General features: G+C 37.2%; 1 protein-coding gene across 1 annotated transcript in view; it reads right to left on the bottom strand.

Annotated features, from left to right (window-relative positions):
• Positions 1–219: 219 nt before the first annotated feature.
• AQR (aquarius intron-binding spliceosomal factor) overlaps positions 220–26,741 on the bottom strand; it is a 73,441-nt gene continuing 46,919 nt past the window's right edge. The window contains exons 23-36 of the mRNA XM_009887000.1: positions 24,868–24,922; positions 24,185–24,295; positions 21,196–21,305; positions 18,507–18,642; positions 16,795–17,004; positions 15,830–15,967; positions 14,848–14,919; positions 10,949–11,136; positions 9,822–9,993; positions 7,027–7,197; positions 6,475–6,560; positions 5,148–5,322; positions 3,915–4,028; positions 220–744 (exon numbers count right to left, since the gene is read on the bottom strand). Of these exons, the coding sequence (XP_009885302.1) occupies positions 499–744; positions 3,915–4,028; positions 5,148–5,322; positions 6,475–6,560; positions 7,027–7,197; positions 9,822–9,993; positions 10,949–11,136; positions 14,848–14,919; positions 15,830–15,967; positions 16,795–17,004; positions 18,507–18,642; positions 21,196–21,305; positions 24,185–24,295; positions 24,868–24,922 (1,984 nt within the window). The 3' untranslated portion in view covers positions 220–498. The remainder of the gene's footprint in view (positions 745–3,914; positions 4,029–5,147; positions 5,323–6,474; positions 6,561–7,026; positions 7,198–9,821; positions 9,994–10,948; positions 11,137–14,847; positions 14,920–15,829; positions 15,968–16,794; positions 17,005–18,506; positions 18,643–21,195; positions 21,306–24,184; positions 24,296–24,867; positions 24,923–26,741) is intronic.

The following is a 26,741-nucleotide window of genomic DNA, read 5'->3' as shown; positions in this document are numbered from 1 at the left end:
GTAATACACATTTCTCAAACATACAATTAAATAGCACACTGAACCTGAGCCTATGCCCAAGATACCATCTCAGCATATATAAACACAGCTCTGCATAAGGAATCCTCCATTGCAAAATATTAAGGAAACTATAGAGTGTCTAGCCAATATTGAATCTAATTATTCAGTGAAGTTTAATGGATAACTCAGTGACTGAATTAAAGGTCAAATATTCAAAACTGGTATAAAAAGCATCTTTACTGAAGAACTTATAAAAAGGGAATTGTGTATCATTTGAAGTCATTAAACAAATTACATTACTCATACTGACAAGAACTCAGTAAAATGTTTGCCAAACATTTCGCTTGTCCACAAAGTATTCAGTGAAAGATATACGAAACAGGTCCCATTATGCAAGCAACCACTTAAAAAAGTCAATGTAAAAATAGCAGTTATATTTAACTGCTTTTTTTCCCCCATCCGTTTTCCCAAACATGTAGAGGACAAACATCATGTGGATCACTTTTCAGTCTCATTCTCAGGTTCACTGTCTCCACTATCACTGTCTCTTCCAGGGTGTTCTGGCATTGTTCGATGTTCATCCACTTCGGCCACTTTCAATTCTCCTTCCTTTATCACTTCTTCCCCTACCTTATTTTCTTCTTCTGCATCTTCCTGCATGCCTTGCACTTCACCTTCTACTTCAGTCTCTTGAGACTGAGTAGTTTCAGTTTCTTCAGTCATGGCAGGTGGGGGCAGTAAACGCTATATGATTGAAAAAGAAAGGATTTTCAGTTTTTACAACAAATCTATTTGGACATCTATTCCTATTTTAGCTTGAATTGTTCACCTTATATTTAGCATTTTGCATTAGATAACAAGTTAACAACGAAGAGTTAAAATTTAGAAGCTCTAATCATTTGTAGGCACTTAAGTCCTATATAACAACAACAAAAAAAAGAATAATCTTGGCTCACACAATGGTCTTATTAGACATTTTTTGCCCGACAAGAGGGTGTTAAAAACTCAGTACTTTCGACTCAAGGGTATCAAACACATTTCATTATCCCAAAGAGCCAGGCAAGTAATAGGGCTACGGTAAATCCCTACTTGGAGCAACAAGTGCATTCCTACCGTAATCTCATCTGTTACCGTTTCAGACTCCTAGATATGTTTAACTTGCTTTTTGAGGTCTTTAACAGGCCCATCTTTAACAACTCATTCCAGTAATTTCCCCTTGAAACAGCTTATAAAATGTTATGGGAACGTTATCTGTACTTACAGCTGTGGGTGAAACTTGTATAAGTGTAAAACAACGCAAGTTCCAGTAGTGGTTAAAGCAATGCTTAGATATTTTTCACATACTACCTCTGGAAAAGTAATTTAGCATATTCCAAGCATTTTGCTTGCAATTAAAAAAGTAGTTTGCAAAATATTATAAGCAGCAAATGGTAGCCGTATTACAGACTTGGGGGAAAAAAAATACCATGAATACAGTGAGCTGAAGAGTATGGATGAATGCTTTACAACTCCAGGCAGTACAGAAACACGCCTATCTCTTGCAGCCTGACATTATTTCATGACATGACAGATATTTCCTTGGAATATTGTGAAGCATTTTAATGAAATGAAAGCGCGATAAACCTCCCATGGATGATTGTTTAGTTTTGTTTTGCTTAAAGGCAACTTGGCATCATATGACAAATTAAGTGTTTAATTACAGTGAAGTCTTATCTTCAGTTAGATGACACAAATATTACAAGTTTTTGACAAGCATAGGCAAAAATCTTTGAAGCAATTATGACCACCAGAGATATCAGATTTTTTTATAAATTTTGAAGTTTTCATACTGGTGCCTATAATCCATCTGTTCACAGAAAAAAAGTGTATTCCAAAGCCAGAGATCCTTTAATTACAAAAATATATTCTTGATGCATGAGACAAACTCAGAATTCTTCTGTGATTTAGTCAGATGAATGCTGTGTTTCCTGACTACTACTGTTAAGACTACTGTAAAAGAAAAAGATTATGTTGTACTAAAAAGGGTAAAAGAAATTTAATGCCTACTTTTTTTTTTTTGTTGTTCACTTTTTGGCTTCTCCTGGAAGGAGAATGTGATTCATTGCCACAGTAGGAAACCAGCAGTTTTGTAACTAATTTTAGCTAGCAATGGATAAGATTAGGATGCTAAAAAGAATAACTGGTATTAGCAGAAGGATCAGTTCCATATTTGATTAAGGTGTCAAGCAAACCCATCTTTTGGTAAAATTTAGATGCTACCATCTGCTTTTCAGGCTACGGTATACACTTCTCAGTTTTGACAGGGCTATTCATTTGCATCTGAATGTGACCAACTGCACAGTCCACTGAGTCCTCATCACATACAATCTGCACGGTTGAGAGATCTCCAACTACATTAGACAAACTGACTCCAACACAAGTCTCATCATGTGCTTATAGGACTGGGTTTTTAACAAAACCGTGTGAGCTTTCACTACTTTAAAAAATACAGTTACAAGAAGAGGAGATTTTAGCAGCGTCACTCCGCTTTCTCTATCCCCTTTTCTTTACAGCCGATAGATAATTAGAGCACTTTCCCAAAATAGTGAGAAAGTATCCTGACCACCTGGAAAAAGGCTTGGACAGGCAAAACGCTTCAAATTTGGCTGAATCTATGCCTCCCAGAAGGAAAAAAAAAAATAATCCAAGATTCACTGGTAAGAACTGCAGAGGAAAAGAAATTTTCTATCTGAAAGTCTGACATTCAGTTAAAGGAGAATTTCAGGTTCTGATCTGTACTCTGTTCCATATTAGATGACACAGTCACTGGAAGAAGGAAGGAATAGGAGGTGATAGAGAAACAGCCTCGCATGAGAGAACAGAACCTAGACCTCACAGACAAGTACCGTGCACTAATCTGGTCAAGGATACAGAGCCACACTCACACTCTCTTCCCAGCCAGCTAATACAGAGTGAGTAGTGTCCTTTTACATCAATTTTTTCCACTTTTGGAAATCCTTCAGAAGAGCAAAAACCAACAAGGGAACTTCAGAGTACCATGAAAGAATAAATTACAGGTAATACAACCACGTTACACCCCAGGTATTAAGTGAAAGCTGATGCAGTTGAGGGGTAGCATTTAAGACCTCTCCCTTTCTGTTTGCTGTCAACTACTTCTAGGCATCTACAGATCCAAGTATGCCGAGTAAAGGCAGCTTTCTGCTCAGTATAGTATCTAAACTACTTTAAAGCTCTGCTCACATACAGAAGAAGACAAGGTGTTTCTGTTAGGTTACGAGTTCTGCTTCAGGGATTAAACACTGACAAAATTAGATACAGAACTGAGAAAGCAACTACAACTGCTTCCAAGCCCGTGCTATTTTGCTTGGTGCTGAACTAGTGCTGAAAAAAAATTGCTCCAGAATAAAAACGCTACAACTGCTAACCAGTCTGGATAACGCAGTGAGCTAGCATGGTTAATATGGTTCCAAGACATGATCTCGTCTTTCTATCCACTGCAGGCTTGTCACAAAACCCTCTATTACAAAACATCACTGCACCATGCAGTGGTACTATAATACCACTAGCTGCGCTTACCTGAAACATAACACACAAGTTTACTTCAAGTAAATACCGGATAAGCTAGTTCTTTAGTACTAATGAGGAATTTCTGGGCATAGACAGAGCCCAGTCTAGCACTCTGCATCAATTACTGATGGTTTGGGGGCCTTAAATTGCAGCTTAAGTTACTAAAAGATACAGCTCTTGCTACTGCAGGATTTTAAAGACCCCAATATTCTCACTCACAGTCATAAAACCTTCTTGAATTTTAAACATAACAGGAACAGTCTCAAACCTCAAAAGCATCTCATGTCACTTACTAAAAATCAATTTTATCTTAAATGCACACTTTCTATAAGTTAGAGGGTCCTTACCTGTTGATAGTGGCGTGTGCTCTGTATCATGTGCATATACATATTGTACACAAAGTTAGCCATTTGAGGCATGTTCTTAATAATGTGTATTTGGTGAGATGGTCTTTCTCCATTCTAAGGAAGGGGAAAAAAGTAGAAATTCAGCAAGCAAAGCAAAACAATCATTATTCAAAGGTTATTTAACTATATTAGAAAACATAAATGCAAGAAATTAAATAATGCTTTTTAAAGAATAAAAACAGCTAAATTCTTTGGAAGGATAGGAAGTGCAGGTCTTCCACTTTGGGGAACCAGATTAGACATGATACTGCAGCACAACGAATAAATTTCAAAAGGACAGGCTGGGTTCTAATGCTGACTCCATAAATTACATTTTGGACTTGAGCCATTTAACGTATTAAAGGCACAAACAGTGTAGGATTAGATTATGACTTAGCTTACTTGTCCACCACTGTCTAGCTCTTTCTTGCCCACATTCGCTGACCATACACACTGCATTCTTTGTTGCACCGTGGACCTTAAAGTTTCAACTGAAGGGCTCCCTCCCAAAATTGTCAAACTGGACTTAAGACCAGGGAAAGATCTGTAACTGAATTTTGAGTTTATGCAGGCACCCCCTCTCAAAGATCCAGGAAGCAAAGCGGATATGATCCTCCATTTTATCATTTAGCATCCTGTTCTGTGTGTTCCGTGCTTAGATGCTTAATGGAAACCCTTCCCTAAAGATCTACTGTGGTATTACAAATTACTTATGAACCTAGCAGCAACAAAACTCTTTTGTGATTATGGACCCAACTTAATAAAACCCAAAAACGTTAATTGGTTCTCCTCAATTACTCAGTTATATGCAATTTTATCTCTTTTAACAGGAAGCTATTAGCTTTGTGTGGCTTTTTTATTTTTTTGAGAAGTAACATTTTGTTTCATAACAAGACCAAAAATATTTAACACACTAAAAACTTATCTATTTATCATACAAGAAAATTATTGAAATCACTTACACAGGCAGAACTTAGGAAAAAGCATGCACAACAGAGTTACTTTGGTAAATAAGTTTTGTGGAAAAGTCAAGGAAAAGCCGCTAGTGTGTATCATGATAAAAGTTAACTCTAATTATCCAAAAGGCATTGGTTCAGCAAAGAAAAAGGTCCAACCTCTTACAGCCCTCTCAAGAACAGTGGGCAAATACACACACCCATTACAGATAGGAAAATTCAGAGCAGCTGTTCCTACCTGTCTTGCTGTTGGAAAACATTCTGTGGGAACGATATGTAGGTGAAGTGGTCGAGCTGTGAGTTGGCTGAAAGCTGGAGTTAGCTCGAAACAGTTCTGAAACAGCGATACCCTTGCAAAGATATAAAGCCCGAGCCTGGCTCTTGACATGGCAACAACCAATCGTCGGACATCCCTTCAGAAAACAAAACAAATCAATCATGTTCTTTTCACTGATGACACGATTACAATAAAAATAACTGGATGTATACAGAAGTCTTAAAGGAAATATAGAATCATCTGCTAAATACTCCAGAAGACCTTATAGCAGCCTTCCAGTACCTAAAGGGGTCCTACAGGAAAGCTAGGGAGGGACGCTTTATCAGGGACTGTATCGATAGGGTAACGGTTTTAAACTGAAAGACGGTAGATGTAGATTAGATATTAGGAAGAAGTTCTTTACTGTCTGGCTGGTGAGACACTGGAACAGGTTGCCCAGAGAAGCTGAACGCCTTCACAGATGGGGCATCCACAAGGCCAGGCTGGATGGGGCTTTGAGCAGCCTGGTCCGGTGGAAGGTGTCCCTGCGCATGGCAGGGGGGTTGGAACTAGATGATCTTCAAGGTCACTTCCAACCCAAACCATCCTATGATTCTATAATACTATTTTGCCTTTAGTTTTTTTCCCTATGTACTGTTTCAATAACTACCAAATCCTACAATCATTTATATAAAAGAGGGTTCACTGTACTGATAACAATATGAAAATTCACCCTTTACTATTTTTCCAGACTTCAGAGGTAAAGATTTACATTGAGAACAAATCACAGTAGCATTTCTGTATTCCTGAATGAACAAACATGAATCTGATAACTCGTCTAACTGCTGGTGAATAGACAAGTTTTCCTCCATTCCACCCCAAAACTAAAGTGCAAACATTTTAAACCACACAGCATAATGCAACTTATGCAGTGATCAAACTCTTCTGATATAAAACAAATAAAAAGTTCACTTACAGGAAAGAATCCATGAGAAAATTTAAGCCTGCATTTGTTCACCAAGCATTACATTCCTATTGTTCTACTAAGGTGAAACCAAGTCCAGCCTCTCCGCAGTAACATAAACTAATTATACTATAAGAGTCATTACGAAAGGATAAAGTGTTTGTGAAGAGGGTACCAGACAGTTATAAAAGAAAGTATGCCTGAACTTCATTCAATACATAGCATCAAACTTAATTTCTACTACATACTCAAATAATCGAACACTTCTGTATAATCATTATAAACACCTTTCTGATACAGAAAACATGCAGTTTAATGACACTACAAGAGTATCTTCTTACATACCTAAGGTGGCCTACAGCTTTGGTACGCACTAGTGAAAGGAGAATATAATCATTTTGTTGACCTTGAAATCTGTCGACAGTTGTTACCTAGAGGATCAAAAACCGAGAAAAAACTTCCATAGGTTAATCTTTGTCATTTTAATTAAAACGTGACACCAAAATTTTAACATCAGCTTTGGACTGAGACTGCAATAAATGGGAAGGGAAAAGAGAATGGTTTAACTCTGTTTTAGTTGACCTCTAACCAAAAATCATCAGCCTGTTCTTTTGGGGAAATGTTGGGAGGAGCTTTTGTCTGACTGTATACTGATTCTTTTACATTTTTATTCAATTCAGACAGCTAACAGTGGGGTGCTAATAACGAAAGATTACATGTCAAATTACAAACAGGCAGAAACAAGTGCACTACTCTATGAAACTGTGCAGAATGTAGGGTAATAAACGTGTCGTTAACCAGGGAATACTGTGAATCTATTCGTCTGTTCTATAACGTGACAATTTAAAAACAAACCAACCAGAACCCCTCCAATGACTGATATATTTTCAAAGTCACCTTGTTTGGTCGTCCAATGAGTGGATTATTTCCACACCGCTGATTAATGACATCACGGATCAGGTGTTTCTGTCCATTGTATGTTGTCAGGATACTTATCTTGTCTGCAGGATAACCAAGCAGGCACATATACATGAAGAGTGCTACAACATACTCCGCTTCACCAAGATTCTTAAGTTTAAAAGAGGAGAGAGGAAAAAAAAAAGGGGGGGGGGGTTACTCAACTTGTAAGGTTGGAAAGAATAACATCAGTGACACATCATCATGTATTTAGGCAAAAATCTCAGCGCTGAGAAATGTCTATAGATCTGATCTTCCTTCTTTGCTCACTTAAAAGCCTTTTTGAAAGAACAAAACGAACCACAAGGAGGTTTAACAACTTCATTCTGATTCCTCTTCAGAGAATTGCTGAAAATCTCTACATCAGTATTATTGTTAGTCATTGATTGACACTTTCTAATATCTACTCAGAAGCTCCCAGTTTTATTTCAATACAAGATTAAAATCTAAATATTTAATAGTCCGTTAAATTATATTTTGGAGCTATTAAATATTTACACATTTGTACAAATGCATTTATATGCTTATAGCTGTCTGCCAAATGGAACTGCCACCTTAACTGTATTATTACAGGAGTCAATCAATCCAATATTTCATTTATTCTGCTTTAAAGGTCACATGCCAAAAAAACCACCTGTTACATAAAACTGGAACTGTTTTCTGTTAGAAAGCATTACAAGCTGATATTCTACAGATACCTGTATTTAAAGACAAGGATTTAAGAAACGCTTAGCGCTAATTTAACATGGTTTCAGGTAAGCACGCAAAAAAATTGCAATAACTCACTCTCCAGTAAGCTGAAAGTTACAACTAGTTGAACTAGAATAACTAAACTCCTTTCAACTATTAATTAGGAGAGACATCTGGATTATCAAATCCAGTTATTTCTACTGAGACCACACCTATTCAATTTCAAATGACCAGCTGTTATTTTGTATTTTGTAACTTTTTTTTTCCAGAGCCATTACTCCTAATAAATGTTTGTCCCAAAGCATCACTCTTCTGGCTGTAGGAAGTTTTGTCCTATTTCCGAACTGAATTTATTCATAGCCTGTTTAAATCACTTTTCCATCAACAAAAATTATCTTTCAGGCTAAAAACTTACCCTCAATTGCTGATATTTATTTCTGCTCTATTTATACTAGGAATCTTATGCCCACTGGGTGTATGTTTGACTAGACTAGACACACCAGCCTCCTTTATTTCTTCTTATTAAAGTGGCTCTGCATTACTTGGAAAATGCAGTTGCTATGCATACCAAACACCTGTTGGTGTAAAGATATTATACAAATCTTAATCAAGTCCAGAAAGAAATGCCCAAATTCAAAAAGAAAGAAATAAGACATGGCAGGAATTTGCTACCTCATGAAAAACCATGCAATGCCACCAATATACTCTGCTAATATCTCTCCATCCTCAAGATCATGAAAAAAATTTACTGTAGGACGTATTGCAAAAGTTCGTTCACAAAAGCACTGTTGTAATGATAAAGGTGTTCCGTGTCCTTGTGTGAATGTTCTCAGTCTTCTTCAGCTCAGGAGCAGACTAAAGCAATGCTCAGATTCTCTGAATCCCTTTTTTAAGGCACTAATTTCAGTTGTTCCACAGGACAACTTTTTACTACTTGTATATTACAGTGTTACAGTTTAAATAACAAAATCATAAGAAACTCTTCCCTCCAAACAACACTGTCCTCAAACTAGAAATGAGATGTAGTGGATTATGACTCACCATTGCTTTGTTCACTAACAGCACACTAGTTTGTATTAAAAAAAAAAAAAAAGCGAGAGGAACCCGAGAATACTCTATGAATATCTTTCATACTTCTTAAAAAATAGATTAACCTAACTCTCAATGATCTTCACAGGGAAAAAATGACCACAAATATTATAATCTCAAAGTATATTCTTTGCTTTCTACAATACTAAACAAAATATAAGGTGCAATTCCATGTTTGAATTAAACTCATTAACTTCCACACAGCTCCAGCCTCTAACTTTGCTGAAACCCAAAACAGTAATTCAGGAATCAGAGTTTGTTTTCATCACTGTTTTTAAAACAAGAAAAAGAGGACTGAAAATATAAGCATCTCATTACAAGTGTAAAAGGTTTTCCTGTATTTAAGAGAAATAGATGGAGGCTGTTGTTGCTGGATTAATTTAAAAATTTAGTCAAGAAATTCCAAGGCTAAGGTTTTCTGGCAATTTGCTTCAGCCTCAATGCCTCTCTGCCTCTTATGTATATTTCTTGCAGTACCGGTTCATTCTTTTATGAATGGGCTTTTTAGCATTCTTACATATAGAGCAAATCAAAACAGTGAGTCTTCAAACTCAAATATGTGCCACAGAGCAAACTTTGATTCTTCACGTACAGGGGAAATGCTACTGTTTATTTCACTATCATGGCAATACAACTGAATTAAAACAGACTTTAATTTGCCATAGGCTAAAACAATGTTTCATAATAAATTACACACGAAATCTCACCCCTCTCGTAACATTGAGAAAGTACACATATCAAGCAAAGTCATTCACTTTGAGCAAAAAGCACAACATATTATCATTTTCAACATTCAAAACTGATTAAAAGGAGGAAAAAAATCATGCATACGCGTGACAATTATCTGAGAACATGAATTAAACATCAGTTTACTGTATTTTGATAGTCTGTCTTCATTGCAGATTTAATAAGCTATATCCAGATTAAGTAAAGTATACACATACTATTTCTCTTACCTGATAGAAATAAGGATTGGGTTCAGATTCTCCCACACCATTGAAGTCTTCTACGTTTATCAGCTGGAAGTCGTACAAAAACCCAGCATTGGCTGTTCTGAATTCTGGCAGAAGTTGCACGTGAGGCAGGTTACCCAGATTCTTGTAACGCCAGTTGTAGAGGTTACATAAACTGTCCAAAAACACACAGAGAAAAAAACCCAAATAGTTAACGTGGGTTCCTGAACTCATTCAAAATAGTTCAGATAAACACAACCCCTCGCTTTGAAGATGAATGCTTCTGTAGGTTTTCAGTGAAAAAAAAAAAAAATTAAGTTGCCGGATAGCCCATACACATATAAATGAACATACTTGTACAAGCTATCCAGCAATTATTTTTTAAGTTTTGATTGTTTGGTTCTCTCACAGAAAAAAATCAGATTTCACTTCTCTTTAGAAAGCTCAACGCAGCACCCTCACCCTTAAGCTTGTCATGCTTGATCAGCTCTACACTGAAGGGTACAAATTTTGCAAAGAAATACAGTAGGAATGTTCATGTGGAACAAAACTTAGGGAATATTAATGCTTCTTTACAAAAAGGAAGGAGCACAGGAAAAAGGACTTTCTGCATTATCTGCTGTAAAGCCTCTTCGCCTCTTACTGCAAAAAGAAATTAATTTTCTTATTTTGCATATTGCCACGTATTAACATGAGACACGAAGAGAAGCAACAAAATCCCTAAGAGAAATACGGTATTTTCAAGGCCAAATAAAGAAATCTTTATTTGGCCTCGAATATATCAAATATATTAGTTTAGAAAAGGAAGCTGCTGCAAAAAAAGTCTAAGCTGTAAAAACCCCAAACACTTAAGACTATTAAAATTCCTTTAAATAGCATTTTCATTAAAGTACTTATACAGCAGCAAAGTACTACTATATAAAAAAAAGAAAGTAAAACCGATTGCACTTCAGCAAAGTAAAATCTGACTTCCTAGTCTAAGTTGAACCAAATGGAACAAAACAATTAAATTACAGTTTTGCAAACTCCTGTCCCAACAATAGGAAAGAAGCTTGCAATACTATGTGCGTTTTTCCAATTTTTAAACCGGTAGTTTCTTACAAGCTAGACATGCCATTTCTCTGTCTCACCTTGCTCTTGCTCTCCCTTGTGCATCCAAATCAACAGTTGGCACTCCAACACGAACAAACCGTGTAAAAAGGGACTGCTCCATGTTGGAGTATTTTTGAAAAGCCATGTTCTTAATGACTGGTGGCAACTGATGATGGTCACCAATCATAATCCATCGCTTCAAACGACTGAAGCCATCCTGGGGGTTCTAGAATTAAACAATTACACAATTATAACTATTACAATATAATCAAGGCACTCAATTACAACACATTAGCAGTCAAATTGGCTGTCCTAGATTAGCCCTAAATTTCAATATTTGTTCTTAAGCTACACTGAACTGCGGTCCTTTTAAAGACAACTACTAGCTTCTTTCCAATCTACTACCAGAAAAAGGGAGTAGTATTTTAAATAGTCTTGTTTCTTATAAAGGAACAGGTAAGTTTATCTATTAAAATTCCAGTATAGAAACATCAGGATAAATACCGTATTACATTGTTTTAAAGGCCAAAAGTAACATATTATCAGAGGACAAAAGGAAGAACCAATTATAGAAGTTACAGCAGTAAAAAACCTGACTTCTATGCAGTACTGTTACCCTAGAACAGTCTTTTAAACATTAAGTTCCGGATTCTGAGATAGTGAATATGAAGTGCCTGAAGCATGTGAAATAATTTTAGCGCTCACATGTCCGGGACACAAACTGAGCCTGCTTTTCGAGTGTCTCCGTGGTTCATGTGCTCCACCTGTTGACCTCTGAAATTCCCACATGGCCTCTTTCATGACCAGGATGTGCCTCTAATTAATCCTCACCCTGGCTCTTGCACTCAACGCTCTTCAGTATGTTTGATAACTCTCCAGTCCTCATCATCCTTTGTGTACCTACGTTACATACTGACAGAGGTCATGAAGGAATGTTGTAACATAGGGACAAAAAAGGAACAGATGTGTGGGTAATGTTACCCAGGAATTAGAATCCTGAAGATTTTCACCTGGCAGTTTTACAATTCAGACCCTCATTTCTTACACACTCCTGTGATATTTCCCTTTCCCCATAGGAGCACTACTCAAGATAGAGCCTGAAGTTCCTTTTCTTGCCAACTGAAGTGGGAAGATCTCTCTGATCAGAGAGCAAGGAAAGAAAACTGAACTCTGGACTGTCCAGCTCATCAAGCCATAAGATGCCTTCGTAAGAAAGTAAGAGGATGGAAAGTATTTTTAAGCGCATGGAAGATTTCTTTTCTTTCTTTTTTTTTTTACCTCCAAAAAGGTTACTGATTTGGAGAAAACCCATCATTCTTCATAATCATTCTGCTCTTATCAGCAATTTCAATCTCCGACAAAGAGCCCTCCAAAGAACTCTGTTTTTAAAAATATCTTAGTCTGAATTGCAAGTGCAAGAAATCAAGTAATACTACTCTGTAAGCCTAGTTCCTTAGGTTTGTTAAAAAACCCTTCAATTTGCAAGGACCATTTGGATGGCTCTTGTAAGAATGGTCATGGAATATCCCCCAGAATATGGGTCTATGGTGAAAAGGTCTGCTTTAATTACACAAAACTCTTCAGCTTCTGCATTGCTCATATACACTTATTTTCCCTCACCAGTCTGATGCATCTAGTTATTCAATGCTCATTCAAACATTTGAAAAGTTTGAAAAACACTGTAAAGATGCTTATTTCACTAAATACAATGCTTATTTCACTAAATACAATAATTTAATTATTAATGAAAAGTATGGTAAAAGCCACACAGGATTTATTCATTACACAGCACTACAGTACAGCATTGTAGCATTACATTCAAGACTGCTAAAACACAAGAGCAGCAGCCTAAAGTATTACACATGTCTTTATGCACAGAGATTTAAATACCTAATTGCAGTAGAAGCCACCTAAACAACAACTTACGCCTTCATACATTTCTGACAGTCAGGGGAATTTAACTAAGCCGCAAGAAGAAATCTATTTCAGGTCTAACTAAATTGAATGTTGTTCTAGAGACTACTGTGAGCATTCATTAAGCCTGCAGGACAGAAAGGAACCAAGTCTCTTTCGTTATATTATTATAATTGCTGAACTAGTAAGTGAAAGAGAGCTTGACTGTCACTGTTTTATGATTTATGAGAAGCCTCACCCAGCAGTGGTTTGCTCTCTAAACACCCCAAACAAGACAGACAAATATGTGCTCCTGTTCAGAGTTCAGGCAGCACTTGGGGTTTAGAGGGTGAATTAGTTGACCTACCTGCTCAGAATCATGAAAACTCAGCCATCTTTAACACATCAAGAAAGTGTTAAAGAACTACATTAATATCCCTAAAACTTAAAAACCTACAGAGCTAAACAGCAACTGAGAACAGGACTTGGGCTTTAGTAGCAATATGGCTAATCTGAACACGCATATTCTTTTGTGCACTGGCCCCATACTGAGTTACTTTCCTGCAATCGTATTCTACTCTCCATTGGTAAAGAGGAAAGTGAAAAATTATGAGCTGTAATTACAAATATATCAAATATTTCATGGAGTTTCTATCACACCTTTTTCAAGTGATACTAATTTTCTTTTAGAATCAATATCTACAAGCTTGGATGTGGTTTTCTAGAAGCCTTAAAATTATTGCTTTTCAATGAAAATATCTGCTCCAGGCAAAACTTCTGAAAGGAAACTTAATTTTAGAATATGAGGAAATGCAGACTGCGCATTTTTCAGAAAACCACTAGAATAAGAATCAAATAAACAGTACAGGCTGTCTTCAGTTTTACTGACTTCTCACAGATAAAGGGTTTGCAGAGAGTTCCTGAGGAAGCCCATACCCAGAGCCACAGATATGCGAGAGGCATATTTTGCTTACTTCTGAAATCCCCTAGCTCTTAAAAGAAGAAAGCGCCGCATCCCAGGCTCAGGTCGCTAAAAGCAACCACAGATAGCTTTCACTGGAGGCACAAAAGATTTCAAGATAGTCTGAGTGAATGTGTTGAGTTTAGAATGATCAGAGTAAACAGCTTTAGGGCACGATACTCAACTTTAAAAGTAGGTATGTTGGCCCTCTATTACAACAATTCCTTACATTACAGAGCCACTGCTACTGGGCTTCCTAAAGACTGTATCCTAAAGACACATGCCCTGTGCCACACTGGCTTCAGTTTCCTCATCTCCTTCCCTGCGTTAGCAGTACCCTTCCAGCTGCAAGACTTCCTCCATCCAACTGTATCACATCTGCATTCCTTTATCTAGCAACTGTTGGTTTGCCAAACACGGTAAAAGCTGCCGTTTATTCCAGGCTAAACATTTACCAATTAACTAGACAAAAGGCGCATCATTATCAGGCAAAAGTAGAAGTAGAACCAGCAACCATTTCTTTCCTTTCTGTGGAGCTGTAACATCAATTACAATGTCTCCTCTCTACACAGTTTTAGTTTTCCTGAAGTTGTAGGTGCTTGGTATCTCTCTCTCTCTCTTAATCTTGACTAAAACCGATCAAACGCCACATGCAGACAGGATGACACAGAGCAATTATGTAAGTCTCACCTTCTTGGGAAACAAAACTCTTATTTAATACAATGTATTAATTTTAACAATTTTTAAAATTAACAATAATCACAATAAAAGTAACAAAGCCAGGACCTAGTTTACATAAATATCTTCACTTTTTTATTTTCATAATGAAAGCCTGCTAATACTATTATTTAGTCAAGAAAAGTAACATATTTAGAACCTTCTATCTTACTCTGTAATATTAAAAAACTAGGATAAACAACTAATGTAGAACTATGAAAGTTCTTACTGTGCACTCAAATGGCAAGTATCAGTTGGAGGTTATCTTCTGCACAAGATATTTTCCTTTTAATATTTTGTATCATTCAAGTACACAGGCTTTCATGTATCATTTTTTGTAATATGTTTTTTTAATTCAGCTCTAACCTGCAACAGGAGAGGTATAAAGGTTTCTATCTCCAGAATCTGAGCAGACTCTTCCATTAGGATGTTGTCATACTGAGAAAGAAAAAGTAAAGAGATGTCCATCAACGAAATAACACAAATTAATACTGTTATTCAGCCTACTAAAAGAAAGCATCAGTTACTCGTTTGGTTTTTGTTGGGTGGGACAGCTATTGCAGGACTTTACCTTGTAACAAAATATCAGGATTACTAAAAATCCACATCAGAGAGTGAAATTCAACATCAATGGCAGATCTACCTGTACCAATCAGTGCTTACAGCTAGAAAGAACCCACATCTGAACTACACGACATGCTTCCCGTATGCCATAACCCATCTGCAACAGAAAAGATTTTGCAGTGGAAAAAACTAATTTGGTATCTTTGCACTGAAGCAGAAAAGGAACACTTTTGTGATCCAATACAGTGCATTATTGGAGAAAAATAATACTGAAAGAATTAATGGTGGTGGGCTTTTGTTTTGTTTTTGTCAGATAAAAGTCTGTACTATATAAATACCTATGTTTAACACTGCAGAGTGACAACAGCATTGCATCTTAGGTTTTTTTCTCAAATTATTCATTTTTTAGATAAACAAAGTTTTAAAGTCCATGGGTTTTGCCCAATTCTGCCTTTATTTTATTACTCAAATACTCAAAGTATTTTATTACTTTATCACTGTTGTTCATCATCTAATGTGGCAAAAATAACTTCTTTTTTTAAATAGAGATGTGCTACTAAGCATTTTTGTATATGTAACAACCTAAAAGAAATCTCATCTACTTACAGAAGTTAGATTTTTCTTCACTAAAATTACAATTTGAAACATACTAGTAAAAATGCATCTCAAAATAATCTAATTGGTGCTTTAGGACAGATAAAAAGGTTTATACAAGGGGTGAAAAAAAAAACCAACCCCAAACCAAGAAATAATTAGTTTAGTAACACTAGTATTAGTACATTACCTTGAAACCTAATTCAACCAGGTCGTGTCGCTTCAGAGCAGCATGAGTACAAGTCATGGCAATGATTTTTGCTTCTTTCACCAACAGGTATTTGGATCTATCCAGGCCACTGCGGAGAAGTTCAAATGCTCTGAATTCCTATGAGGAGAAAAGAAAACCTTGAAAGTCAGAATACAAAAAAAATATTGCTTATAAAATGTATTCACTCAAACTATCTGTCCACCTTCTCAATATAATTAGGCCAGAAAGTTGTAAGGGTATCTACTGTTAACAAGCCCATCTGAATAATTTTTTTTTATGCTAAACCTGGGAACAACAATATTTCAAAAAAACAATCCTTTAAAAACACCTCCAAGAATTCTGCAACTTGTGTTGCAGACAATATAAATTTGAAGACAATTATTCAATTGATTCTGAGGAACCCTCTCAGAATCCCCCCCAAAATTTTGTTTTATGACATCTTCTTGTTTCCTACTTTACTGCAAAGTAACATCACATCAAGTTCAGTATTAGAAAGACCAATACAGTTAATAGCATCAAATCACACACAGATCACATTTACCCTAACTTATAAAAGCCTCTCAAGCAATTCTGGGAAAAAAACCAAAATAATCTGTTTCAGCAACTTCTAGGTTATCTCTGCCTCTACATACAAAGTCCCTGTGAGGATCAGAGCAGCAGTGATAGGCACAGCAACCCTAGCTATCTAATCAGTGATAACAGAACACGCAGAATGGCTGCTTCCTAAGGTCAAAACAAAACAGACTAGACCCTTGTCCCCACTGTGAAACATGCGTGTGTTACTTAAAAGTGGAAATTATCACCTGAATGCCTTGCAAGCTACAGAAGCTGTCTAGAGGTATATACTCCTTTTAGGATAAGAGACAAAGTAGAATTTTGGAACTATGTAAAGATTTTTAGAGGATTAGCCAGATCCACTTACCTTTAATAGTTACATGTCTTACCTCAAGCTGAGTGAATATTTTCTTAACATGTCTAAAGCACCCTTCAGCAATTTCCATATCTTCTTCGTAGGATCTGCCTTTGAAAATTGGTTGAGGAGCATTTGCAAAATACTGGTGAAAAGGAAAGAAACTGGAGACATCCGTAACATCTGGCAATTTTCCACCTTTAACTTTCACTTTGCTGATGTACTCCTCCCAACGAGACATTACCTATGGCAAACAAAAGCATCATAGCGACATAGTTTTATATCAAAGTAATTGGCAAGGTATAGTCTTGCACTCATAATATTAAAAAAAAAACAAACCACATCACAAAGACAAGGTATGTCTAAACTGGCATTTGAATTTGTATCAGGACAACATTTTTTGACACCGTGGTGGATTGACCTTGGCTGGCTGCCAGACCTCCACCAAACATCTCTGACTCCCCTTCCTCAACAGGACAGGGGAAGAAAATAAAATGGAAAGCTTATGGGTTGAGATAAAGACATGAAGATTACTTAACAAGTACCATCACAGGGAAAATAGACTTGATTTGGGGAAAATTAATTTAATTTATTGACGATTTAAAATAGAGTAGGATGGTGAGAAACAAAGACAAAACAAAAAACACCTTTCTTCTCCACCCCCTCCTTCTTCCCAGGCTCAATTTCACTCCTTCATTCCCAACTTTTCTATCTCCTCCCCACCCTGAGCAGTGCAGGAGGAAAAGCGCCTGTCATTCAAGTTCATAACACCGCATCTCTGCCACCCCTGTCTCCTCACACCTCTCCCCTGCTCTAACATGGGCTTTCCACAGACTGCAGCTTCCTTCAGGCCATATCCACCCGCTCTAGCAGAGGGTCCTCCACGGGCTGCAGCATGGATACCTGTTCTGACATGGTCCTCCATGAGCTGCAGGGGGACAACCTACTTCACCATGGTACTCTCCATGAGCTATGGGGGAATCTCTGCTCTGGTGCCTGGAGCACCTCCTGCCCCTCCTTCTCTTTCTGACACTGGTGTGTGGGGTTGTTCCGCACACTCCCCTCTCTGCCCTCAGCTGCTGCCTTTTCTCACAGATGCACCGACCAGTGTCACTGATGGGCTCAGCTTTGGCCAGCAGTGGGTCTGCTGGAGCTGGCTGGCTCCAGCACGGGGCAGCCCCTGGCCTCTTCTCACAGAGGTCACTCCCGCAGCCCCCTGCTACCAAAACCTTACCACATAAACCCAATACAGCAAATCTCTATTATCTCCACTTACAGTACTGGTTTAAAGACCAAATTGGATTTCTTTGGGAGGAAATTGAACCAGATGAGCTCTAGCAGTGCTCCGAGTACTGTCCAACACCTAATACCCCTTTGACGTTTAGGCCCACACTGAAGCTAGCCCAGAGTAACTTCTGTAAAAACAAATATAGTGTATGCATTTGATCCTAAGTACCACCACGGATTCTCCTATCTGAAGGAGAAACTTCAGGTTAGACTATTTGCCAGCAGTCCCAACGAGCAAGAATGCCAGCCTTTCAATTGGTGAGTCATCAGGCAGGACTCAAAACAATAGCAATACAAGTAATGTTGCAATTATAGCTTTAGATGTTATTGTATTTTGAACCACCAAAGAAAATGCCTTATCTTTTTTTTTTAGACTCAATTCTGAAACATTCACTCCAATTTTTACAAAGCGTTTCATAACATATTGAGGTCATCCAGTAGAAGTAGTTCAGTCCTTACTTGGTATAAGAAAAAGTGGCCAGCTGTTTCACAAGTGTAAGAAACATCTCCCGGGACTCCAAGACTCTCTTGCAATCGCCCAACTTCTCGTAGAAGTTCAAGTCTTCGAGCCAGCACATAATTAACTCTTCCATACCTACAAAATGGATTAAATATAACATAATTTGTATTTAAATGTATTTAATTCAAAACTGGTTTATCTAAGTATCACAATAAGAGATCAGCAAAAACCCAACACCCCAACAATTAGCGACAAGCCAAGTATTTCTATCAGTTGAGACCTATTAATTTGCAAAGCCATGCAAGAGCCATTACTGTAGAAAAAGTTCCTTTTATCCTATCACTTCAACAAAAGCTTCATACGTGTTAGCAAAACATTCTCATAATGTACCTGTAAAGCAGAAAAGCATTATCTCCAATGTACAGTTTAGGAACTATGGTACACTACATGTTACACAAATCTAAGAACCGTCATAAATAGAACCTATACCTGAAGTTTCAATATGATAAAGCTGACTTCCTTTGGAAATATATGAAGTGTCTTGCAATAATGCTTAGCCCACCATAACAGACAGGTCTGCATCCACACATAAGAGGTCCTGTATTCACAGCTGCCTGTTCAGTAACTTTTATGACTGATTAGTCGGTAACCTACTCCTTTCATTCTCCTGTTACCCAATTCAAGCCCAGTTTTTCCCTTTAAAATCAATTTCTTTAATCCATGCACCCCCCGCCCCCAAAACAGTGCAAGAAAAACAAAAGTCAATGTATCACATTTTCTAAAAAAGAAAACAAATTGAAAAGTGGTATAAATGGATGGAATCAAAGAAGTGAGGGGAACAGGACACTCTTTTAAACGTAGTTAAAAACTCAAATGTGAATAAAGGCTAAATTTCAAGTTCTTATTAAACTTACTATTCCTAAAATATGCTTTCGGCACAGAAAAAAAAACCCTGCCACAATCCTTGGTAATCACAATAGGTTCTACTGTCCTATTTAGAAGGGTGAGAGTAGCTAAAGTTGGAGATTTGAATTTACTAAGACACAACTGAATATGGTATTGTTCACAACTGGAAAAAACAAGTTCCTCAGGAACTATGACAGTTAAGATCCTTGGAATATTAATTAGTTTTTTCTTCTTCAACAAAACTAATTACATTAGAATTACAAGTGACTGCAACCAGTTGTGGTTTTTCCCCTCGTATTTCCAATGTCCTCTTATTTCTCACAATTCAAGTCATACGCCCTCTTATATGTATTTGTTCATTGTTACAAAAGTTTTCTTTAGCTGTGATTCCCTTTGTGTTTAAGTGACAGTACCAGTTTAATCAGCTCCTCTCCACCTTAGTGTTCTTTTACCCCCCTCTCCCACTTTGCTGTGCCTGCAGAGGGAGCAGAAAAAAAACACTAAGCTTGCTAAGCAGCAGAAATTCCTTAAGCAGTACTGTACTCTCCCTCTAAAGCAGCTTGACACAGAAAACCCACAAACTTAGAAGCAACCTAAAAACAAACAAAAGGCAAATGGGAAACAAATTTCTCTTCTCACAATAGTGCAGTCCACCTTCAAATATATTCCTCAACACTTATCCCTCCCTTCTAAACTGCCAGTACCCACAGGACTTGCAGTAATGTCCTGTAGGTCTGGAGTTACCTTGAAAAAGAATGAAAATAGGCAGTGTAGAGTGTCTCAAAGAAAACTCCTTTTACTGATGAGCAATACTGTTCAAGGAATATACTAAATCACTGATATTACTAAATAAATATCTGCCATGGCATCATTTCACTAAGAATTTGGGTATCAAATTTCTGGAATAATCTGACTATGATGTCAAAGCATTCAAATTTTAAAAAAGATAAAAAAAGAATCACAAGGTATTTATTTTGCTAAATGAAATTCAACTATGCATATGTGGCTAGCATCTAGTGACTATATACAATTTTTACTACAGCTTTTGAAGTCAAAGTATTGCTATAATAATCCAGTACTGGACAGTTCAGTTATTTCCAGCGCACAACGCTTATACACATGCTTACATTTATGAATGTGTGTCATCTTACTGAGGGCAATTGGTCTAATAAGTAACAAATGTACAAATATTTACAAGAACAGGTTCTTAAGTTTTTGTACTGATACAGACTTGATAGTTTTCCTTATGTATGTATTCTTCAAAATGTGTTATTTACCAATGAAATAAGCAACTTTGCAATTAAGCAATATTCTGAAGAATTAAAAGCAGAAAGTTTGATTTCATGTTTATATTTATTAATGCAATATTCACCATGCCACTAGAAGTGATATATTTGCATTAAAAAAATTGTAACTAAAAAACTGCATTTATTATTCAACTTTCTCTCACGAAACAGATCACTTCTATAACATCTATATGGACCCAGAATATAATAAACTACATTTATTCAAGCAGTTGAGTTCGTGAACAAGCAACTGCCTGATTCTGCCTTTGGATTCTCAAGAGAACACACTTTCTATACCGAGTAAGAAGCAAAATTACTTAACCCTGTATTGAAAACAAGCGTACTCTGCATTACTGCAATTCAATAATATCAGAAAGGTAAAAGTTGTCAAGCACAGCTCCTTGCTCGTTTATAAGGGAGGTAGAATGGATCCAACACATACATCTTGCTAGAATGATTATGCAAGCGAGTTCATCATTAGCACCTCCTTTCTCACCTGCTGAAATCTTTCTCTGTCTCCAATTCCTCTTCTCCGTGACCCAGACGCAGAAGGTGGCGCTCATCAATGTCTAAAGCCATGATTTTTTCAAACAGCTGGTTCAAGGCCTACAGGACAAGAACAGGAGAAAAGGTAGATTTTAGAAGTTCGGAGGCTTTTGCAGGGGAAAACTGAAGAATGGCTAGTAAACCAGCTAGGAAATTATGCTTATTTTGGTATAAATGGCAAACATGAAGTTAACAGTGAAAGTAGAGCTCTAAATCTAAATCTTGACAACAGGGAAATTAGCCTACTAAAACTCTTGTATTTGCATACTTTATACAATGCTTATATTTGATTTTACAGTTTTTAAATAATTTTAAAATTTGATTGTATCACCCAGTTAGTTTAGTTGATAAAGCTATCAGTTTATAAAACTGTCTCAAGAAACACACTTTGCAAACATTGCTTTTGTTAGATGACTTTTAACTTCTACTGTACATTAGAAGAGCACGATCTGGTACTGACTGGCAGGTGCCGTGACTGTACTCCATACAGACAAATTTTGCTGAACGAATCTTCAAGGTGTGCTACATCTCCTGCCTTAAACTCATCAATTCTCTCACAGCTGTCCAATTCAGTGTATTTCAAAGGAGTAAGTTTGTAAGTGCTGGATCATCAAGTTACGAAACTAAGAATAAACATGAGCAAACTTCACTTATACTTCAAGTCAGCTGAAGTCATGCAAGCTTGTTAAAATACAGTGTCAAGGCATAAGGAATGAACCCTGCTGAGATACGGTTTATTTCCTGAAGTACAATTTCAAGGTCATGTTCTCATATTAGGCTTGTCTGGTAAGAGTCTCCTACCTGCCTCAAATTTCCTTCCTTTTCTCCCCAACAGACGTGCTCTTAACTCCTCTCAACTTCACTACCTGTTACTCTCCCGCAACCCGTTGTAGACCGGCCTGTGTTATTCCAGATTGTAACTCCTCACCAAAACTCCACCATTCTTGTAACGACAGTGTAAGTGCCTGATCTTGCTTTGATAGAAAAAGACTAAATGTTTTCAAAGCGGCATGTTCAGTTAAAATAGCTCATAACTGAAATAGGATAGGCTAATTAGGGAGACCAGGAAAACTGATGACCCTGGTTCCAAACAAGTCTCCCAAACCAGATGCAGATTTAGAGTAAGAATCTTTAAAGACGTTTATCATTATTATTCTTATTTCATATACGCTTGAGAATCAGCATCTAGACTCCATCTCTTATGACTGGGAAGCAAGCATTCAGCTAAAGAGGTCATGACTGGTTGCAAACTGTTGGTACATGAACTATCACAGGAGCTTTGACCCCTACAAATCAATTGGCTCTGACGCCATCCACCCGAGGGTGTTAAGAGAGCTGGCTGATGTCGTTCTGAGGCTGCTCTCCATAATCTTTGAGAAGACATGGAAATCAGGAACATTCCAGATGACTGGAAGAAGGCTAATGGCACTCTCATCTACAAGAAGGCCTTAAAGGAGAACCCATTAAATTATAGGCCCATCAGTCTTACTTCAGTTCCTGAGGAAGTTATGGAACGAATCTCCCTGGAGGCTATCACAAGTCAAATGAAGCACGTGATTGGGAAAAGCCAGCATGGATTCACCACAGGCAAACTATGCTCGACAAACCTGGTTGCCTTCTGTGACAAAGTAACCTGCTCAGTTGATGTGAGGCGAAGTTGAGCCCCACACTGTTTAATGTCTTCAAAAGTGATCTGGATGATAAAGTGTGCTGATGATACTAAACCGGGTGGGGAAGCAGACACTTCAGAAGGGAGAGCCACCCTGCAGGAAGACCTGGGTAGGCTGGAAGAGTGGGCTAACAAAAACCTTATGAAGTTCAACAGGGACAAGTGTAAGGTCTTGCACCTGGGAAAACATAATCCAGGAGTGCAGCACTGGCTGGGATCTACCCACTGCGAGCAGCTCTGTGGAAAGGGACCTGGGGGTCCTGGTGGGCAACAACCTCATTATATGAGTGAACAGCGTGCTGCTGTGGCAAAGACAGACACAAGGATGCTGGGTTGCATCAACACGGGCATCAGCAGCAGAGATAAAGTCATCATTATCCCACTCTACACAGCCCTTGTCAGGCCACACCTGCAATACTGTGTTCAGTTTTGGTCCCCGCTATGCAAAAAAGATGTGGACAGGCTGGAAAGGGTCCAGAGAAGGGCTACTAAGATGATCAAAGGACTGGGAAGCCTGCCGCATAAGAATAGGCTGAGAGAACTGGGTTTGTTCAGCCTTGAGAAAAGAAGGCTTAGGGAAGACCCCATCATCATGTTCCAGTATTTAAAGGGTGGCTACAAAGAAGGCGGAGACTCCCTTGGTACAAGGAGTCACATGGAAAAGATGAGGGGTAATGGGTAAAAGTTACCCTGGGGAGATTCCAACTGGACACAAGAGGAAATTTTTTTCACTATGAGAACATATAATCTCCCCAGAGAAGTGGTGGATTCCCCATCATTGGACACTTTTAAGATTTGGCTGGACAGGGTGCTGGACTCTCTTGCCTAGACTGTATGTTTGCCAAGAAAGATTGGACCAGAGGATTCTTCCAACCTGGTATTCTACAATGATTCTATGATATGATACCTACTACCTTTCATTCCTTCCCTTAGAAGCATGAAGCACAGAGCAACCAGTGTCTGAGAAAAGTAGTTAGCAAAAATCTGGCAGGCATGCAATGAACGTTCAACTGTAAGAACTGTGCAGCCACTTTTTCAAAATACTTCCTAATTTCTAGCCCCAACCAGTTAAATGTATTGAAAATTTCTGATAAATAGCTCAGAACTACAAAATTTAACTTCACATTATGAAATTGGCAAAACCGCACACAAGCCAACTCAGGTTTTTATTGTTAAGAGTCAACTGCAATCCCAAACCTAATGATCTCAATACCTGCTGGTTTTCTTGATTTTAATTACAGGAAAATTTCATACATGACTGACACTTTACCTGATTAGAGTGGGTAACTATAAGAGTTCGTTGTTCTGGGAAATTATGATAAAGATTGGATATTATCTGGACTGCTACATCAGTTTTTCCTGTACCAGGTGGACCCACTACCTAAAAACAAACAAACAAAAATTAAAACCAAACAAAAATCAACACACAATTCATCAGAATATTGCACAATACAGAAATATAGCCAGTTGGGGGAAAAAAAAAAAAGAACAATCTCACTGGCATCATACATTAACAATAAAAAAAAAATCTCCTGTTTCATGTACAATTGCTTTCTGGCTTCTGTGAACTTCAAGAACACATACATACAGCATGAAAGATTTAGCCCAATGCTAATACAGATTACTGCCTAAGAGGAATACAGTAATCCAGCAATTACTTGCTAGCTTTTGTGAACTTCAAGAATAAAGGCAAGTCTAATTCAGATTAGTTAGGCAGATTCCTGCCTAAGAAGAATATCGTAATCCAGCATATGAGGTACTATTCTGTTTCGCAGCCCATGAAAACAGACCTTCTCAGAGAAAAAGGGCTGTTAGCATCCTCAGGACAGACTAGGGGAAATGGTGAAAAAAGCATCAAAACACATAACTGAAAAAGAATAAGGTGAGGCAGATAGAAAGAACAGGAAAAAAAAAAAGAAAGAGTCTATTCTTTTTATTTACTCAAAAGTCTACCACTGACGATATAGAAGTAATACTGACAGTTAATGTTTTTATAGGCTCAAGTACACTAAAAACATTCAAAAATTGACACCTGAGACATTTTAAAGGTATCCAAATAGTATAAAGCATCTCAAACTAATTTGTTTTATTTAAACAATCTCATTGATCACTGGATTCAGAAGCCAGTAGTATTGTGCTTCTTGAAAATATCTGACAGAAATACATGACATAATGCCAGAAAATAAAACATAGGCCTGTATTACATAACTTTTCTCAGTCTGCCTCCTCTCCCTGCAAAAAAAGTGAGTGATGTAGAAAAAAAAAAAAAATAATCAGAAATGCATCCTGAAAAACAAGAAGCTGACTTTGTCATTGTTTTTCCCCTTTTGACCTCACAGACTCTCATTCTCTAACCTCTTAAAAATCAAGAAATGCAGGTTTAGTAGCAAAGTTTAAACTATAACATAACCATCTTGTCAAATGTTTATGAAAGCTGATGGAGTACCAGGCACAGGAAATTTCTTTTCTTCTTTAAAAGCCCTCCAAAATTGAGGTAGATGGTAGTTTATAAAGCATTATATGCTTGCATTTGAAAGCCATTAATAGTTCAACAAATATTAAATGATACTAATAAACAATATGCAATGCTATTTAAAAAAAAACAAAAGAGAGAATAACAAAACCCAGCTGACTTAAGTGACCCCTCTCTAGTATTTTGTGTGTTAATTAGGTACTACAAATTGGTAATACAGATTTTATTTTCCTATTGACAACACTAATTATATAAAACATTACTTCTGTACACTGGCATGGGTATTCTTAGACAAAGACACTAATTATTTAAAACCCAGCAGTTCAAATAATTCAAAAAAACCCCAAACCCTTCCAACATTGTTTAATAACCAAATTTAAATCATCTATCACTGTGGCATTTTCACAGCAATCAAAAAAAGAGCTTTAATTTCTAAATAGACCTTAAAGTTGATATTCTATCAACAACCAAAAAGTTCTGCTGTGCTCTATTAGAAAACATACCATTTTCAAAACACTGCCAAGAACTCAGGTAACTTTTATATATGTTTTCAACACAACTAATGTCAGCACACTTAATCAGGCAGGGACAAAAGGGAAACAATTCCACTGAAGTTTACTTTTTCCTTTGCCTTGCATCTCTTATGTGCTAGCTACAGTGTATAGGGAGTGGTAAAACACAAGGAGGAAAGGGAGGTGAAAAAATATGGTACTAATGAATACCAATACAAAAATGTAAGTTCGCATTATTGCCTATATAGGCCAAGAAGAAATTAAGAGTATCAGAGAAAAGTCATTCAAATTCCACTGAGTCACTACCAGGATAGACTGTACTTCATTAGGAGACAGATAGTTGTAGTCAAAGTCTAATTGAGAGAGGTAAACCTTAAAGACCTTTGCAGAAATTCACTGATCAAAAATTATTTTCGTAACAAAGCTGCAGCTTTGGCTTGGTTTTTCAATTCTTAGTTCTGGAAGTCAGCAGGTTATAAAGCACTTCACATGACATTTCACAAGACAGAAGCTCCCTGAAGACAATTCAGTGACTTTCATTTCCTTTAATGGAGTTAGATCAAACTGAAAATGATGCAAGTAATTTAGAATGGCCAAAAATAACAGACATGGCAAAAGCATAACAGTCTAAAACTAGCAATCCAACCACTGAAAAAGTAAATTCAGTTGTTGTTGAAAGTCTTCAGCCACTGAAACACAAGATATAGTTATACAGAGACTAAAAGTGTTTCTGTATGATTTCATGAAGATGGGAGGATGTTGAACCTTTGTATCCTAATTTTTCATATTTTTAAACTATTAATAGAAGTGACATCAGCAAGGCTATAGCCAGGAGAGTAGAA

This window comes from Charadrius vociferus, unplaced genomic scaffold (genome assembly GCF_000708025.1).
Source record: "Charadrius vociferus isolate BGI_N301 unplaced genomic scaffold, ASM70802v2 scaffold14, whole genome shotgun sequence".
In the NCBI taxonomy this organism is placed as follows: Eukaryota; Metazoa; Chordata; class Aves; order Charadriiformes; family Charadriidae; genus Charadrius; species Charadrius vociferus.
The sequence above is the reverse complement of the archived record's forward strand: the minus strand, read 5'-3'. Positions and strand labels throughout refer to the sequence as shown.